The sequence below is a fragment of the Cyprinus carpio genome, chromosome B8, assembly GCF_018340385.1.
Source record: "Cyprinus carpio isolate SPL01 chromosome B8, ASM1834038v1, whole genome shotgun sequence".
Lineage (NCBI taxonomy): Eukaryota > Metazoa > Chordata > Actinopteri > Cypriniformes > Cyprinidae > Cyprinus > Cyprinus carpio.
This window is the reverse complement of record NC_056604.1, coordinates 20,212,747-20,232,291: the sequence shown is the minus strand read 5'-3', so window position 1 is coordinate 20,232,291 and position 19,545 is coordinate 20,212,747. Positions and strand designations below refer to the sequence as shown.

The 19,545-nt window shown below is 36.0% G+C and overlaps 2 protein-coding genes across 7 annotated transcripts in view; one reads left to right on the top strand and one right to left on the bottom strand.

Annotated features, from left to right (window-relative positions):
* Positions 1-1,837, top strand: part of LOC109092622 (transmembrane protein 132D) — a 44,183-nt gene extending 42,346 nt beyond the window's left edge. For both annotated transcript variants that reach the window (XM_042730043.1, XM_042730042.1), the window contains exon 9: positions 114-1,837. In XM_042730043.1, the coding sequence (XP_042585977.1) occupies positions 114-1,481 (1,368 nt within the window). In that variant the 3' untranslated portion in view covers positions 1,482-1,837. The remainder of the gene's footprint in view (positions 1-113) is intronic.
* Positions 1,838-2,535: 698 nt separating this feature from the next.
* glt1d1 (glycosyltransferase 1 domain containing 1) overlaps positions 2,536-19,545 on the bottom strand; it is a 30,434-nt gene continuing 13,424 nt past the window's right edge. For all 5 annotated transcript variants that reach the window (XM_042730049.1, XM_042730045.1, XM_042730048.1 and 2 more), the window contains 6 exons: positions 16,338-16,436; positions 16,140-16,189; positions 9,222-9,265; positions 8,818-8,938; positions 8,106-8,204; positions 2,536-3,873 (listed from right to left, as the gene is read on the bottom strand). In XM_042730049.1, the coding sequence (XP_042585983.1) occupies positions 3,727-3,873; positions 8,106-8,204; positions 8,818-8,938; positions 9,222-9,265; positions 16,140-16,189; positions 16,338-16,436 (560 nt within the window). In that variant the 3' untranslated portion in view covers positions 2,536-3,726. The remainder of the gene's footprint in view (positions 3,874-8,105; positions 8,205-8,817; positions 8,939-9,221; positions 9,266-16,139; positions 16,190-16,337; positions 16,437-19,545) is intronic.

Here is a 19,545-nt window from a genome sequence, read left to right as displayed (position 1 = left end):
ATATAACAAATTATATTAATAAAAATATAGTAACATTTACAGTGTCCTTGCTACGTTAAATGTTCAAGACACCATACAGAACATGGCCAAATTAAATTTTATTCTTATTGCAGGAGGCAGTGTTGAGCTCCTGGCTGCAATTTAGTGATGGCTCCCTCACCCCACTGGATATTTATGATCCTACTCACTATCGCCTGGCTGTGACATCACTGGATGAGGGTGTGATCTCTGTGCAGGACTCACCTTTGACTATAGTGGCAGAAGGTGAAGGCCAAGGAACTCTGGTGAGAGCCGAGATGACCATTTGTGAGGTCTGTCAGAAATCCAAGCGCAAAAGCATTTTAGCTGTAGGCACTGGGAGCTTAACAGTAAATTTCCAGACAAACGGCAAACGTCCTGACAATAGCAGCACCAACAATAATGACACGGGAAACAGCACAGGACTATTTGCTGGTGTCACTGGGAAAGACAACAGCAGTAAGCGTGGTGATGAAGGAGAGGAGGCAGACTCTGAAAAGAAACTGCAGCAACCAGAACAGGTTTCAAACAGGAATTCAGAGTCTGAGCGTGAGGAAAGTGCCTTGAAGATCACCACCACAGTCAAGTCGACAGCGCGAGACTCAACTGTTGGCAGCATTGCAAATGATTTGGGAATGGGACGGGCTAACGATGCCTCAGATGGAGTCAGTAAACCTGGGAATGTTGGAAATTATTTTAGTACAGGAAAAGCTGGCAACGATGGTCGCACAGGAATTTCCTGGAGTGGCAATGAGGTTCCTGATGGTTCAATGTTGAGCACTGGGAAAGCTTCTGGGAACTTAGTGAACTACAATAATTACCCTCCCCAAGTGGAAATCCCCAATCAGGAGCCAAAAAATGACAATGATGATGATGACAACAGTGATGATGACATTGAGGGACCACTATCAAACCGTCCACTCACAGACCTGGAGATCGGGATGTATGCATTACTTGGAGTCTTCTGCTTGGCTATCATAGTATTTATGGTAAATTGTGTATCATACTTGGTTAAATTTAGGCACAAGCAGACGCCTGGTCAAGTTTCTGAGCAGACTGGTCATCGGCATGATTGGGTATGGCTGGGAACAGATGCTGAGCTGGTTATGAACGTCACTGGAAGCCCGTTACAGCAGGACGCTCATAATACAGCCGTGATCGACATAGGACCCAATACAGAGCCTTGTGGTACTCTCACCCGAAGGACCTCTTGCCAGGTGTCTTCTGTATCAAATGACTCTAATGTTTCTTGTATAGGATCCCCTACAGTAAAACCAGTCCGAAGTGAATCCCTACACTCACCCACTAGTAAGAGGAAAAGGGTCCAGTTCACCACCTTCACATCCCTGGATCGGCAAACTCCTCCCAAGCTATTACCACAAGAGAATGGACATGGAATTAACTGGGTGGGAAAGGAGGACAGTTGTATGACACCCGAGGTGCCAGCTGCTGAGTCTTTGTAACAGCTTTGACTGTTGGCTCACATGCAGCCTGATTTATGCACCCATAATGTATATCTTTATACCAGGGCTGGGCAACTCTGGTCCACTGTCCTGCAGAGTTTAGCTCCAACTATGGTCACCTGAATGCCTTCTTTCTTTGGAAAAGTCGTATTGTTGGTCTGTGCTACACATGATTATGGTCAAGATGATCAGTACAGTTTCATTGCTTTCATAAGGTGTGACAGGTGTGACATTTTCTTTGTGACTAGACTTTGTGAAAGATTGATTCAGCCTTGATTACTATTCATATAAAAAGGACAGAACACAATCTTGCTATTTTTGAGGATTATTAAAAGTACAAAAGTACCCCCCCCACCCCCCCCCCCAAAAAAAATAACTCGAGGTTATCAGCTAAGCTCATTTTTTGTCTTTCTTAATGAGTTTTGTGTTGGGGAATTTAAAGAATTAAGAGAACAAATTGTCATTCTTCCTCTAGAGCCAAACTCTGAGATAATGCTTCATTACACTTCTGTTTGACTGTTACTCTGCATCCTTCCATTTTTTTATACAAAAGTGCATGTGATTATTGTACAGATAAAAGTTCACTTTGAAGATATTTTGCCACCCTGCATTTATACGTGCATTCAATGTTTAATTTTCCATTTAAAAGCCACATGATTAAGCCACGTTCAGTGCTTTGTGCTATGATAAGAAATAAAAAAAAATTGTAAATAAATGGAGTTTTTTATCTTTTGTAATCTGTTATCTTTCAATACTCAAATATAAAGCACTGTTGGCATGTCCCAGGTTTTCATATTGGTAAAACATTTGTGGTAACTACAATTTTTACACTTTCTGAAGAAAATGAGTGGCACTTACCCATACAAAACTCCACATAACCGCAAAGTTGGAGATGGCCAATTTTCTCACAATGTAACAATATTCTGGTACAAACATTTGGCTGAGACCACACACAGGCCAAAAATGTCAACGAGTTCAGAACACCACTACTGTATATACGTTACTGTACCTCTATAGATGAACTGAAATTCAACAGAAGTTTGTATACAAGTGCTTACAGTATATTTTATTGTGCCATGAAATTGAAATAAATGTAGAATACAATCATAGAAAGTCATGGTTTAAGATTTGAGACATATAGTCTTAGTTACAAATAGAATAAATATTTTATAATATGTTTAGCAAAACCTCTAAACACCAACCTTAATCCCGGAACAAAGTAACTTTCATGAATAAATTAAAATTCCTCAAAAGAATAAACGTGTCCTTTAAAAACAATCTTGTGTTTCATTTATTGTACAGAGAGCATCATTGTTCTTCATCTGGGCTTAAGAGAAAAACCAGTTTGCAGCTGAATCAGCTTATGAAAAATAGAGAATTGTCTTTGGAGTTTATTAAGCCTGTAAATCTTGGCCTTGACACGGTTTAAAATGTTTAAAACTCTAAATTTTACTACATTAAAAGCAGGGTGTAATTTGTACCAAACAAGCTAAATGTAGCACCTCTGAAACTGGATCCGGCATCTATTTTAGTGCATTTCCCACCTCATACCTTACATTTGTTGAGTAAAATCAAATATAGTACATTTTAGACATTTTTAGTTAATCATATGTCTTGCCTGTCATGTCCTATCACATGCACACATGAATACAAGCTGTCTGTTCAGTTCAAGCTGAGATCCTCCTAAAGGTTGGAATCGTTCTTGCTAGCAAAGTAATTCTTTAACCCAGAAAACTCACAACCTCTGTGGTAACACTGGCACTTTTATACCCAATCTTCACTACAAACAAGCAACATAACAAAGGTAGAACACCCAACACTTGCAAACGTAGCTGTCTGTGCACATATCAAGAGCTTGGCCATTTGCAGTATCGAATGAATGTCAGGTACATGCTTCTAGACAAATAACTACCCCTCAAAAAAGAAAAAAATACCAGATCGGTCACCTGTCCTTGTTCCAAGACCTGATAAATTGTAATTTAAACACTCACTAAATGTACAGTAAAATGTATGTCCCTTTCATACCTGATGAAACAAAGGAAGTCAATGTCCTATAAATATATATTTCCCTTTATTTTCACTTTATCCTAGACAAATGGCCACTATTATCTTGGCAGTCATGGGAGAGGCTTGCATATCCATCTGAAATATGCAATGCAGAGTCAAAAGCTCTAGAAAGAGCACAAAGCTCTCACCTTTTAAAAGTTCTTAAAGACCTGAGACAAATGTTAGTCCCATCATACTGTCAGTGAAGAGTCTCCACCAGTTTCTGATAGGATATTCTCTCCTTCATCGGGTTGTGGCAAGTTGTAATGTAATTCTTTCCATTTCTCACCAGTCTTTCTTGGAGCTCATGGTCATCCAGAAGTTTTCTGGACATGCTTACGAATTCCTGTAGAAACAAGAACATTGAGATTCTTGTTAAGGCTTCAAGTCTTTTTTTTTTTTTATTTATTTATTTGTCTGTTATCCATGAAAAATCCATGAATTTATCTATTTTCAAAAAGTTTATTTGATGTTTCTATACACTAACACACAACCTTTTAAAACTTTTGGGTCATTAAGATTTTTCTTTTAAAGAAATGAATACTTACTAGTAAGAAAGGATGCATTAAGTTGAAGTGACAGTAAAGACTTTCGAAAAAATGCTGCTCTTTTGAACTTTTTATTTATCAAAGAATCCTGAAAAAAGTATCTTTGTTCCCACAAAATAATATTAATAATAAGACAATAAAAAGTATTGTTTGATAATGAAAATAAATGTTTCTTGAGCAGAAATCATCATATTAGAATAATATCTGAAGTCTGATGTGGAATGACTGATGCACATTTAGTTGTAATATTTTATATTACAGATTTGAATGTATTTGTTTGCTAAAGTCAAAAGGCAGCATTTGTGAGCATAAGTAAGCATTTACAAAAATCTTACAAATCCCAAATTTTCGAACAGTAGCATAAATCATAATTAAAAATACATCAATTATTATTATGGACAAAACTGCTGTCTATCTGAATAATGAAAATATAAAAGCCTTATTTATTGAGGACAGTGAAATTACTCATCATGTCAACTGCTCATGTTGCAACTTTGTCTTTCAACCTGACTTAAAACACCTTCAGCTTCCAGTGCCCCCCTGCGGTTTACTCTTATCCAGGGGTATCATGGGAGACTCTTGGTGAAGATGGCTTCACACTGATGTGACAGGCAGAGTATAAACCTCTCTTTCAGCTCAGCAGGATAACAGAAGCCATGAGGAAAAGGCAAAGAGTTTGTGTGTCATATGAAAGATTTGACCACAACATGAGGCCTCTGTCTTTGACACAATACCATGATGAAACCAGAGTGTAAATGAGTGTGTTTGACAGAAATGTGGCCTGGTGGGAAGCGCCTGGGCTCTCTTAGGTGTAGATCGGGTCAAGTTATTTGCTAAACAGCCGTGTAATTTGCAGGATAATATAGTGAGCTGATCAACGTCAACAAAACCACTTTAGGGTGATACACACTACTGTTCAAAAGTTTGGGGTCAGTAAGATTTCTATTGTTTTTAAAAGAATTGTTTTATTCATTTAATTTATTCCTGAGATGCAAAGCTGAATTTTCAGCATCATTATTCCAGTCATCAGTCACATGATCTTTAGAAATCATTCTGATATACTGATTTATTGATCAAGACACATTTCTTATAATTATCAATGTTTAAAACATTTTTGTGTTGAATAAATAAAAACTGAATTATTTGATCAATAGAAAGTTCAAAAGAACAGCGTTTATTAGAAATTTATTAGAAATCTTCTGTTACATTTTAGGTCTTTATGGTCACTTCTGATCAATTTAATGCATGCAGAGAACTAGACCTGACTTTTTCACGTAGCGAAGCACATAACTAATCATGAGGGATCTTTTAAACCTTAATAAGGCTCTTTGTTCCACAATATAGAATCAGGTCCTAAACCTCTCATTTAGCTACTTAAAAGGCAGAGGTCAAGGCTTAGCACAGCACACAGATGTGACTCATGCTGGACACGGTTAAACAAATCTTTGGCACTGAGAATTCACAGAAGAAAAATGCTTCTAGGTTAATTAATTAAGTGACAGAAGAAAGTGTGGCAGATTTTGGGAAAATCTGACTGATTTTCTTTTCTTAAATCTGACTATTCAAACTATAAGTTTTATGTGTCCAGATTTTTTTTGTTTTTTTGTGCAGACTGCAGTTGTTTTTGCTAATGTGTCCACACTGGTTATCATAATAAGAATACATTTGCACAGGTTCACTGTGCACGAGGCTCTAGCATTGATTCACCATGATGTTTTTCATTAGGGCAGTATCCAAATCTGAACAGCAAAAAAAAAAATAAAAAAATGAAAAAGCGGGCATATGCAATGTTTTTAAGCAGTTTTACTTCTGCGATACCTGACACAACACACAAACACATGACCAAAAAAAAAAAAAAAAAAAAAAAAAAAAAAAAGTTTTTAGTTTAAAAAAAATATGAAGAAATGTTTTTAGTTTTGGAATGAAATCCAGCTTTGCATCACAGAACTACATTGTAAAATATATTCAAATAGCAAACAATTATCATAAAATGTAAAAATATTTCACAATATTATTGTAATGTATATTTTCAAATAAATGCAGCTTTGGTGAACATAAGAGATGTATTACAAAAACATTTAAAAAATCTCACCGACCTCAAACTTTTGAACGCTAGTGTATGTTGACATTTCCTTTACTGTAAATTTGTGTGAAAAATAATCACTGGGTTACATCACTGTGCCATTTAATGGGACAATAGCAAGTACAGGCAGGTTGAACTGTAGCACACTGACCTACAGATCAAGAGAGGCTTGTACACTCTTTGTTATGGAACAGCTCTTTGAATCAGAGGTCAAAGCTTAGCATAGGTCACAGGTATATAGAGGGGCACATGGTGCATCCAAATGGTCAAAATCATCCTGACTTGCAAACAAACATCAACGCTTTCATATACAATTTTCTGTGCTTCTCTAGAGACGTCAGATTTTCAGATCAGCTATTGCTTTTAATACATTTGAGATGAGCTTGATAAATGGATGTTTGGAAACTGCTCAGAGGAGCAGATTGGTTTAGGGATAGAAGTTTTGCCCTTTGACCTTTTAAGCTGCCTTGGGCTCCTCTCAGGCATTTAGCATGGCAAACAATGAATGCTAAGTCTGTCTGTTCCCCCTAAAGACCCACAAATAAGTTAAAGACAAAGCTTAGTCACCAGCAGGTAGAGATGTTGCTAAGAAGAGACAGTCAGCATTACTCTTCCTTTTACAGCAGCGTATTAATGCCAAAAAAAGATTTTGAGGAAAAAAGTTTAAAGTATTAAGATTCGTAAAAGTCAAAATTATATGAATAAGTAATATTATGTTTATATTCAAAACATTTACTCACCCTCTATCATTCCAAACCTGTATGACTTCCTTTCTTCTCACATATTCAAGTGTTCTGCACTCTTATGATATCTTTTTGTGTCAAACAGTTTTTTTTTGTTTTTTTTTACCAATAATCTTATTATAATTCAGTTACATCTGAAATCTCATTCACATCTGTCAATGCAGTGCATGAAAATAACTTCAGGTTTAACGTCAGTGATGACAAACATTATAGAACTCAACAGTCGGTTTCCGGAAGTCAAGACATTTTCTCTATATGGAAATTGATTTTTAACTATAACTGATAAACCTTTAAAGACAGACCAGTTCTGAGCTCTGAGGTTGCTTTTGTTGAATCCATCTGTTTGCATTAATTCAACTTATTTTTATAACAGTATCCGTAATGAAAAACTACATTACCCATGATGCTGTTAAAAAAAATCCACCACTCACTCACAGCAAGCAAAAAATGCCAAAACTGCTTCTCTGCTTTAAGTAAAAGTCTAATGTTAATTCTCCTGGTAGCTGGTTGGCTTGGTTCATGGCTTTTAACTTTTTTAACAACAACTTTTTTTAAATCTCTTCATATAAATGGGAAAAATACTTCTGGAACCGGTGACTCTGAAAAAGTGGGCGGGCACTAACTAACTCTATTGGTTGTTGTGTATCTTGTTGTAACCAATCGCTACACAGCAAATTTGAATATGAGCATTATAAAATTACACTAATGTGATTTGAGATCTTAAGCTCATTTATCTTCAGTGTGTGTGTGGGTGAGTGTGTGTTGTTTTTTATTTAAGTTTTCAGAAGACTTGGAATGTGTCATATAGATTACTTTTATACATTTACATATTATCACAGTTCACTTACATTCTATGAAAAAGAGCAGCGTGAACATTCTGATAAACATCTCCTTTCATAATCTATGGCAGAAAGTATTTGTAACAACAAGAGGTTGAGTAAATGATGTCAGAATGTTCACTGTATCATGAACTATCCCCAAAGAGAATCTTTAAATACCACAGTTTTTATATAGAGACTGATTTTTTTTTTTTTGTCTTATTTGCTCTTAACATGGATTTAAGACATCAAAATACAAATGTAAAATACAAAATTTATACATAAATGTCTCCATGGAAAACAAACAAACAAAAAACAACTGTGATATGATTTCACTGCATTAAAATTAAGCTCTTACTGATAATCCAAACCTTTGTAAATATTACCTGAGGGCTTGAGTACAGCAGTCCTGTGACCTCATGCTCGACTATTGCAGCATTACCAGGAACATCCCTCGCTAAAACAGGCAAACCTAAATCCATCGCCTAAAACACAGCAGATTGCAATACATTAACTCTGTTTGGCCTTGTGCACAATGCATTTACATTTATTCATTTTCCAGGTGCTTTTATCTGAAACAACTTAAGGGCATTCAAGGTATTTTATCAATATATATGTTTCCTGAGATTGAACCCATTAATGTGACATTGTTCTTGTCATTTCAGATACAAGAGCGTTCACTGCAAGCTAGCAATCAAGCATTATGGGATAGCTGATTGCACTTAGAAAGCTTTTCCTTTTCAGTTTTAAATTCTTTTACATTACAACAACCTTTTTAACTTCAATTCTGTCATACTGGCCATTTCAGTCGAGGCTTGTTCACATATGTAGGATAATGAAAAGATGTGGAACTGCTGAATTGAGGAAAATATGAAAACAGCTACTTAGCACATTAATGCCACTATGTGTTTAACTAATCTGGTCGGTTTGAACACAGATTAACTAGATCCCCATGATGATATTGTGGTCATAATATCCTATCTAATAACAGGCAAAACAAACACAGATTCAAAGCTCATTTAAGCAATTTCTGCACTACTGGTGAGAACCAATTATATACCAAAAATGAGTGATTTAGACAGGTTTCTCTAAACAAACCTCTAAGATGGCAGCAGACATTCCCTCTGAGAGAGACGAGTTGACCAGGGCAAATGATTTCTGCATGGCAGCATGCAGCTCCTCCTGACTCAAATCAGCCGCCAGATACACTCCTACAGACCTACACACACACACACACAACCTCATACATAAATTAGAATATATAGAGAATGAGGGCATTTCCTTATTTTAAAAGGGGAATTTTAAAAATACTGCAAAGATTACCAACAGAAATATTTAAAAAAGCACATGAATGTTCCTGCACATATGTGTGGGTCTTCAGTGGCAGTAATAAGAAACTGAGACTTTGAAGATCAAGTACCAGAGAGTGAAGAAGGGAGATGAAAGTAAAGCAGAGCAGATCAGATCAGGGAAGGAAGATGAAGACGTCAGATGATATTTACCTCTTGACGCTCTCCTCAACCTCTGCAGTAAACACTGGATCTATCTAAAATGAGACATGAGATTTTTAATGAAAACATTATTTGCCTTTAAGACCCCTAATGCAAGACTACTTTATTTGGTAAGTTTTACAGAAAGCCTATTTTAAAAAAAAAAAAAATATCATTCAGCTTTAAATAAAATAACAACAAAACACATCAAAAAGGTCTCCACGCAATATTAAATGTTTATGTTTCTGAAATATTTTTGTATAAAAATAGACCCACAATTTGGAAACCAACATTTACTATCAACAATCCAACATTTTTATTATACATTATTATTATTGCTAATAATAATAATTATTATTATTATTATCATTCATATTATATGTTTACAATCGGGAGTCTATTGGCCATAAAAAAAAAAATCTGTCTCTAATTTTGAACACCTTGTACATTTTTATTCATTTATGAAAATATTAAATGCAGTGATGAGTATTACTTGTTATTAATAACAGACAGTAACAACAGACACACAGTCCTAACGACTGCAGCAACACTGCAAATAAGTTTAAAATCACTTGTTTTGTTGTTTTTTTCTCACAGGCTCATGGGCCATGTGCTGTAAAAGAGACATGAAAAGTAACTTAAGGTCACGTTGTGATGAGAAATTAGATGAATATCCTTTCGTTATTATGCAGAAGTTCCTATGGCTTATCTTTGCTCATAAGCAATAAAGAGCACAAATCCCATGTTGCTGTTTTTTTCCCTTTTGCTCTTTTTCCCCTGCCTGTAAAATACTGTCAATAATACCAAATCATGGCCTGTGGACAAGACAACATTTTATACTGATCATAATTTCCTACATGGCCAGTTGTCCTGAGGGAAAAACGCATTTGAAAATCCCATAGATTTCCAGAGATTAGGGTCAGGGTAGGGTTGTTGCTCAGTCTGATTCATTACGATGAGGGCTTTGCGTGTATTAGCTGGCCGGGGCGGCTGCAGCAACCACAGCACATGCAATCTGGGTCAAAGATGATATGAATGTGTGAGCATAGCAGAGTCTTTCTACAAATCCTGTTTGTTTTGATTCCACTATCTGCCTATTCTTTTTTTCTTTTTTTCTAAGTGAAATGTGATATTTGATGCACATTTGAATCTAACAGTGATAGCGAAATTTGAGATTACTGCTTAAACTAAAGCTGCTGGCTAAGAACATATTGTGTGATCAGTCCTTCCCACAGGACATGCGGTTCAATCACAACCCAAAAGAGCACAGTATATAAGGTTAAGAAATATATCCAAGAGAAATTTAGCAAAGAATAAAGCCATATAAATGATCTTTGTATTAGATTTTACTTTTTTTTTTTTAAAAATTGAAAAAATTGAAAAAAGGTCAACAGATGTGTATAGTTTTACATTACAGAAAACAAGTCACAAAATTTGTGGCTGTTTGGAGAATTTCAGAAAATAATTATATGTGTTGTGTTTCCACTCAGTGGAAGGAGGGAAAAACAGATGGAAAGAAAAAATGGCAGTATGAGAAATAATGTCATTGAAAACAAAAACAAATACTAATGACTGACTAATAGCTTTTACAGATTCAGTATGCATACCTTTTACACAGTAATGATAATAAATAATTATCATAATGCATATTATGTTTTCAGTGTTCTTGTATAAAAAATGCAAAAGTGATAAATTAGAAGTTAAAAATGCTGTCAATATTGCTTATCTAACACTTAAATATGATAACAAGTTATAACAACAATAACAACAAGTGATAACAACATCTTGAATCACACATGAGAATCACAATGAGAAGCTCACTAAAGTTTGATCACCAATAGAGACCAATTTAAAGTATTATTTGTCATTAATCAGAAGCACCTATAAACAAATAATTAAAGGGGCAAATTTCAGCATATATATTCAGCTTTTAAAAAAAATTTCAAATCAAACCAAAAGGAGGCAGAAAAGAAACTCAAGACATCGGGGATTCATTTGATGTCATCAACATGAGCCCGCCCCTCCCCAAAGAAACAATGAGTCTTACCATTCTCCAGATATTCTTATCAAACAAAAACACACCACAGCTTACAAGAACATGCAAGCAACTGCCAGTGTCATCGGTTTGCCTGGAGCCAACCACACTCAAACAAGAAAGCCTTTGAAAATCACTGGAGACGCAACTAGACAAGAAAAAGCAAAATGTGTCTCCACCTGATGTGTGAATCTCAAAGAAACATCACAAAACAAAAGTCAGTTTGTGGCAGAAGGAAGCATCGTGTCGCTGTGGTGAAATCGCTGGGGCTTGAGGAGAGGTGAATGCGGAAATAGGACACATTGAAACCCTCAAGGTACCGAAGTTCAGGAGGAAATGAAGGAACAGTGAAGCCACTGAGTTAGTCGACAGGATCTGTTGTCAGGTGCTATGTTGGATTGGGTGGGAAATGCATAAAGAAAGGATGGAAGCTAATGGTGTGGGGAATTGGTTTATATTTTGGTGCTCATATTATGAAAAAAAATGTGGCTGTTTTGAGAATTACAGACAAGAATTTTACATGTTGTATGTTTCCACTGAGTGGAAAAAGGAAATATTTAGAGGAAATAAAAAAAGAATGTAAGAAAAAGTTTCTTAAAAACAAACTTGGGTATTTGTTATAGAAAGATATAGCAAAGACTCATTTATAAATAATAACTACTACTATAATAACTGAAAAAAAAAAACACTTCAGAGAGTTTGCATCTAAAACTGTAAGAGGTGCATCTAAAATCGCATACTGTCTGAGGAGGAAACTTTGAAACCGTTAAAAAGTACATTCTAGTATGAATGTTTGTCATATAAACGTCAATGATTTCTAACGGGTTTAGTTTCCAAGAAACTCAAGTATTTCCAAGATTTAGCCTCGTTTCCTGTTTGCCATTAGCACCATCATCTTCCCCGCATTATTACTTTCCAAAATGCTGAGACTTGAAAATTAATTTGCTAACTTTGGTGTGGCTTGGTCTGACAATCATCTAGACCCAACTATAAAAACTGGACAAAATCAGTGAAAAAAACTATTTGTGTTGAAATCAAAGATGGTAACAAATCTGGTTTTCATGAGACAAGATGGCAGAGAAAAAAAATAAACAACATACTGTATCTAGACACAAGAATTTAAAAAAGAAACAAACTAAATTTAAGCAGTTTGTGGTGCTACAGTTTGACTGACAGGTCTTAAAGGTGGTCACAGGACTAATACAGATAAACTGTATTTAAGAGTTGAACGCACATGAAAGCCACCAGAAGGTGATAACTATGATTGGGAAACTCTTGATTTTTAGAGACCGTTTCTGGGTCATTGTTGCTGAAAAAGCATGGCAAAAGCAATGAATGCAGTATCTGTTTTGAAAGTACGTTTGTTTATAATAAAATTAGCTAGACTGAATGAACAAAATATGATATTATTCTACAATTATGAGAGAACCACAAAATAATTCAGTTTAAAACACCTTCATGAATTTAATAAAATCAAGCTGAAACACACCTGATGCACATATTTCATCATAATGTAGAAATCCAAAGTTTTTGCATGAAAGTCTACATGGTGCAGTCCAATAGGTCAAACTCAATCTGACATAATGACATCATCACATGGTGCAGTTAACTGGTCCTTTTTGTATCAGCAGCCAATGAGCTCGCTGATCAACATTCAAATACTTGGCTAGTGTTTGCTTTTGCAGTTGCAGCATCCTTCAGAACCCTCCACCTTCCCCAGCTCCACCTGTATAGATCTGCTATGGGGTGATTTTATGTATGCTATATGGGGGTTAATTCATGTTATATGTGCAGCAGCAGTATTTCTTACATGCTCACAGCAGCATGTTGTGGATGTAATGGCAGTAGCAAGTCTCTGTACATGCTCTGCTGTGCAGATCTATTCTACCAAGACTAAATACATTAGCACTGTCATGAACATTACCATGCTTTTCCATCCAAGAGTTGTCATGACAGAAGTAGAGTGAAAGTCCCAATGAACCAGGAAGCAGCAACAGATCTTTTCTATGTGAAGTAATGTGAAGTACACAATTGTTGTTTAGATTTTGAGTTTAAAAACAAATGTGAACTTTCAATCAAATGTAAAATAGGGGTGGAGTTTAAGTGGCCAAAATGATTGGAAAAGTCCAGCATGTCACAGAGAAGTGTGAAAGAGTTCAGTTTTCACCAGAAAGTCCAGGTATGACATTCTGATTGAAAATTATGAGGTTAAAGGGGTCATTGGATGCAAAATTCACTTTTACATGTTTGAACTGAAATGTTTCTTGGCAGTGTGTATACACAACCACCCTGTAATGATAAAAATCCAACAGTTTTTTTTTATCCCCGTAAATAATAACCCCTTTCTCAAATCAAGCCTCTTCACAGATTCTCTGCAGAGTGACGTCACACAGGCCCAGATCCCCCCCACAATTGTTGACTGTCATTGGCGTTTTACCACAGACCCCTCCTGAGTGAGCTGTCATCAGTCCGCCATTGTTTCAACGCCAGAGCAGGTGTAGACAAGAATGTCTCCTAAGCGATTGAGGGGTTTTGTTGTTGGATATAATAATGAACGTAGCAGTCATCATTTACTCCACTGAAGACGCAGAGGATTACTTTTGTTTTTGAAGGGAATGCACCCCCCGATCTACCTAAATGTGTCTATGTTGTCGAATAATTCATGATACAGCTTCAAGTTTTTTTATGAATCTTTGCAAATCGCTTTTATAAATCGCTAATAATGTGCTAGTAAGCAAGTTCTGCGACAAATGCGGCCAAAGTTAACATTCTAGAGAACTGCTTGTCACCCCACGGAAGAGAGGGGCGGAGTGAGCAGAGCTCATTAGCATTTAAAGGGACATGCACTGAAATGGGTCGCTGTGAACAGAGCTGTTTTTGACAAGGTAAAAAGGGTGTTGTTTTACGTTACCACTGAGAAATTTTAAGAAAAGTATGTGATAGACTTTTCATTAATACCATAAAGAATCATATCAACTTGTGGAAAATGGGCATCTGATGACCCCTTTAAAAAAAAAAAGAGACATATGCACGGATGAATTGTTCATAATAAGACCTGAAAACATGCAAACAGGGTTAATTTTCATGTCATGCCAACTTTATAAATGGCCATCTTGCTTCGAACCAAAGTGATTTGAACCCACCTGACTCATCATAATTACGACTTCCTAACTTGTCAATACAACACAACGACTTAAACACACCATTACACCCAGACTAATCAGTGTGCCAAATTTCAAAACTTTTACCATATGGTTTCCATGGGCTGCAATTGACACTCACTCAGAAAATAGTAAAAAAAAAATTGATGGAACGAAAACACCATTGGCGCTTGATCCCAAATGAAGCAGAACATGTGCAGTCAACAGTAACACTTTCATGGTTGAAAAAAGGAAGCAATATGAGCTTGAGGTCTTGTGTTGACTCGTTCAGTTCCTGTTTCTCTTCAGCCTTTTCCCCAGACACACCTAGGGACAGAAACTTTTTTTTTCATGGGCTTGTTTGTTTCCTCCTCACTTTTTTTCAGTCTTTTAAATCTCTTTATTTCTAAAAATATTTGACCATGTCTGAGAGTAGATTCTGCCCAGAGAGGGAGGGTGACCTCTCTATGGGGCTGGCAGAATGGCAGCACCTAGGCTTGGCACATAATCTGAAGTGGCAGATGGCCTGCCACAGGCTAGCCATTAGCTCTTAGCAGCTAACAAGCCTCCCCTAGCATCATATAGCACTGCAGGTCTACGAACAGCCCACAGCTTACGCTAGTCCCCCGCAGCCCCAATCCTCTGCATGATTCCACTGCTCTAGCTTGAGTGAGCCTCTAAATGCCTCTGATAAGTCCAGTTTAATGCATGCTAATGTTATTATCTTTGCTACATCCAATTAGCGCTACTTTGGAATCTACAGAAACATGCTGCCCACATGCGCCAACACTCACACAGTTTCTTTGAAAAGGATGTTAGGATGTGTTATGGGCTTTTGGAGATGTTAACTAGACATGAGAGGATATACAACACATGTAGAACAGTTTCACGGCTTTACTTGTGTGGACGGCAACAGGAATGGGTGTTAAATAGAATAATAAGACCAGGGCTTTCTTTCTACTACTTTCTTTCGAGGAATAGATTATCTAGGGAATATCCTACATTGTTTCAGCGGGACACAAAACTAAAAAAATAATTCTACTGACTTAACTTTGTTTTAGGATACTATTGTAAGAGAACTGAACTAAGCTGGATGATGACATCATTGAATTAATGATGAACTGAAAAATTTAACTGACTTTATAAAATACTGACTGTTAACTTTTGTCCTCTTTTTAGAGCTGCTTTACAGCAGAATAGAATTTTGTTTGCATTATTGACACACTATTTACCCATTTAACGCTGTAAAGCTGCTTTGAAACAATTTTTACTGTACAAAATGGCATATAAATAAAGCTAACTTGACTATTTATGTAATTACATGTTTTCAAAGCAGAGTAGCATTATACACAACTGAACATTGCAAATATGAAAAATATGAACTTCATAAAAAATAAATCCGTAAAGCAGATTTATATTTTAGATAGCAACTTTTAGACTCTATAATCCTGTTATAGTTATCATTCACAAAAAATAAATAAAAATAAAATAGAAAAGAAATAGATAAAAACATCAATAAAACGGAAGTAAACACTGTAACCAACAGTGAATGCAATAAGCTGAAATCATATTTTCTAAAAACTAGGACTAAGTAATAATAGGAAAGGAGGGAGGATGGATGGATGGATGGATGGAGGGAGGGAGGGAGGGAGGGAGGGAGGGATGGTAGGTAGGTAGGTAGGTAGATAGATAGAGAGATAGATAGACAGACAGACAGACAGACAAACAGACAGACAGACAGACCGACCGACCGACCTTTGGACCAATGATGATGAGGGCCACTAGGGGGTTCTGATTGTGCCATTCTGTAAGAGAAAGGATCAAAGTTCATTTAACACACATAAATATTCTAATTATGTATTCCTAATTATGTTAATATTTTAAGACTAACTGTCACAGCTTCTAGTTGCACAATGACTGAGGATGAACTGTAATCTTATGGAACAGTAATACCTGCAAAAACTTCTAGAAGATACAGAGGATCCTTAACTCGTCTGAGTCCACATACCAACAGAAACACACGTAAATTTTCCTCTTGTTTGGTACGCACACCTAAAACACAAGACAAAAGTTTCACATTGAGACAGCATTGGAATCTTTAAATTCTTTTTGCTAGATTTCAAATGTACAGATTTTACAGTTTTAAAGAGTGAAATAACAAAGAAGATTTAAGATTTGTATTTAAGATACATGAAATGATAGCTATGACATTAACCTTAACTGGACACAGGAGTCCATCAAATTATCCCAAAACTGTATAAATGACATTTCACCCACTGAATGCTTGTCAACAGGGTCAAAAATGCCAATAGTTGAAGAAACACCCAACTACGGAGAGAAACTGCTGATCCTGAATCAGATGTTCAAGCGTTTCTGAGTAATAAAATATAATGTGACAGAAATCAATGCATACATGCTGTACCCCTCATCCTCCAATGAGGCTAATCCATCAAACAAGGTCATAGAGATGTCAGAGAACCAATGAGTGCAAAACTGATTGCAGGCTCAAAGTAGCGTGCATACTTTATCAATATGGCATATATAAAAAGTAAGTATGTCATAGCATGTAAATATGTTATTTACCACAGTATACACAAGTAACAACTATTTTTATAAGCCACATGTATATTCTCTGGTTTAATGCAAATCATCTGGATCACAGGATGACCACTGGAGACAGAAATCACTATAATTAGGAAAAATAAGATTGTCAATTTAGCATATTAACTTATAACAAATGCGATTTTCCTACCATTGGACATCACAATACTATCCCAAGCATACTCACAAGAATCATTCATGAATTCAATGGCATATAGATTGAGTTCAAAAGAATGATCTGATTAATTAGTCAATTAATGTTTCATGCAATATTTACAATTTTTAAACAGCCCTGAAATAACCCATAGGCACAAAGATGTTCATGATGATGTCACCAAGTCCATGTGACACAGTCCTCTCTCTTTAGTCAGTAGCCGGTATCTGTGGGAATGTTCAGTCCAAATCTGTGCTTTACCCCAGATCATCCCTCGTTTAAATCCCACCTATTCCAGATTATCCACAAAATATAAGTGCTAGTGTATGCATGCGTACACATGCATGTCAACTGCGTGTCAAATGTGAGTCAGTGCAGGCTTAAACAGCGTTGACCAAAATATTATCACATCTTACCATGAACTGTCTACCTCACTGGACAAACAGACAATGCAAAAATACTTCAATTTGGCAAAACCAAATTGTAATTTATGCACCACTTGTGCCACGAAATGAAAATGCAATAATAATGACAAACTTCATTCATGTCAGACATTGTTCAATGCACTGATGTTGTTCAATGTACAAGTCACGTGAACGAGCCTTTAGAGTTAAAAGGTCACTGGTAGAGCTTTCAAACAGAGTTTTCAGCAGGTAAAGCCAGAAAGCAGTGCCATATGCCTGAGGACAAGAGTGATAAATGAAATGACCTGTGAACTCTGCTCATTAGAGCTACTTATTTGACTGGAATCTGGAATCAGTTTCATCAATGATGTCAGTTTCAGAAAGGCTAAGGCTGGTCATAAGTCAGTATGAGGACAGCTTTAACTCACAGGGGGAAGGACACAGAGGTATGTGACGTGAGGTAAAGCTCCGGGATTAGACGACTGATTAAGGGGTACGTGCTTACAATGGTTTAACTCTCAGACAAGGGATCTGAGTGAATTTTCACTTAGAGAGTGAAAGTCAGGGATGGTTTCACCTCATCTACCCCATAGATGAATAAGCCAACAGTCTCACAATAGCCTTTCTGAATATAAATCCGTTTCTAAAAAAGGGTAGTCAACATTCACATCCATAGTTTCTCTTATTCATTTTTTATTTGAAAAGAAGTTGACATTTTATTTAATTCACCTTGTTCATGTTAATCAGCAAACAGTTACATATCAGTGAACATGCTTTTGCTGAGGGTTAATGTTTTGCAGACTAAAATACTTATTGGGCAAGCACCAAAAAAAAGTGTAAATATTTCACTACTTGTTTTTCACATTGATTTAAATATATGATATGATCTCGTACCATATTGATATAAAATAGAAAGAAAATATATTGCATTCATTGTTATTAACAACACAAAGTGCATTAAACATTACATTACGTCAAGGTTTCCAAATCTGGGATTCATGAAGGAACTGTAGGGGGGTCGCGAGTGATGAGAAAATACGTAATTAAATTATAAAAATGTCAAATTAAAATAAAAACTTAAAATTGTGATCTTTGCAAAGCCAGTAGTCAAATGCTGTGTGGCCTCTCAGTTTTCTTTGTATCAAATAATCAGTAAATTAAAAATAATGTATTGTTATTATATGAATAATAACTTAATAAAAAGTAATGCACGTAATCAGTAATGTAATCAGTTACTACACACTGTGTAATGAAGTAGAATGAAATTGAAATTGTTAGGTACAAAAGTTGGTACTGTACATAACTTTCATTTTACATAGGAAGCAATGAACTTATTTAAAACAAATGGCATTTTTTGGAGAGCTGTTGTCTGCAATGCAGCACTACTGTATATACCACTATAGAACTGTTTTATTACACATCTTTTATTCATAAAGACCTGCACAAGCAGATGGTGAGGAAAAAACTTCACAATGCCTGAATATGTTTTAGCTCTTAGCTGTGGGTTTAATCTCACTCTATGAGCAGTTCCTTGAGACAAAAACAGACTTAAAGTAGATTTAAGATTTACAAACATGAAAGTGCACTTGATTTCACATCATGCTGGCGGGTATATCGTGACCAGCAGACCTCTACTAAAGATTAGGGACAGTAAATATGCATCACGGGCAAAGCATTTTCAAACATCCAAATCCAAAACTAAACGGTTCATCATCAAAAAAAAAAATGAGGGTTCATCAAAAGATCATCAAAACAAATGAAAAAGGATACACAAACAATCCAAAATATCTACAAGAGAATTTTGCAACATCATAAATGAAGTTTATCTGAAGTCAATCCACTGGTATTCTCAGGTTGCTTGATTACATGCTATAATCTCGTGTCATCTGAGAGTTCAGATGTATGCACTGTAAGTAACTGCTGAGTACATGGCACAACTCACTACGAATGTAATTCTGATCAGATATATGAGGGGCAGATGAGTGAGAAGGATAAACTGGAA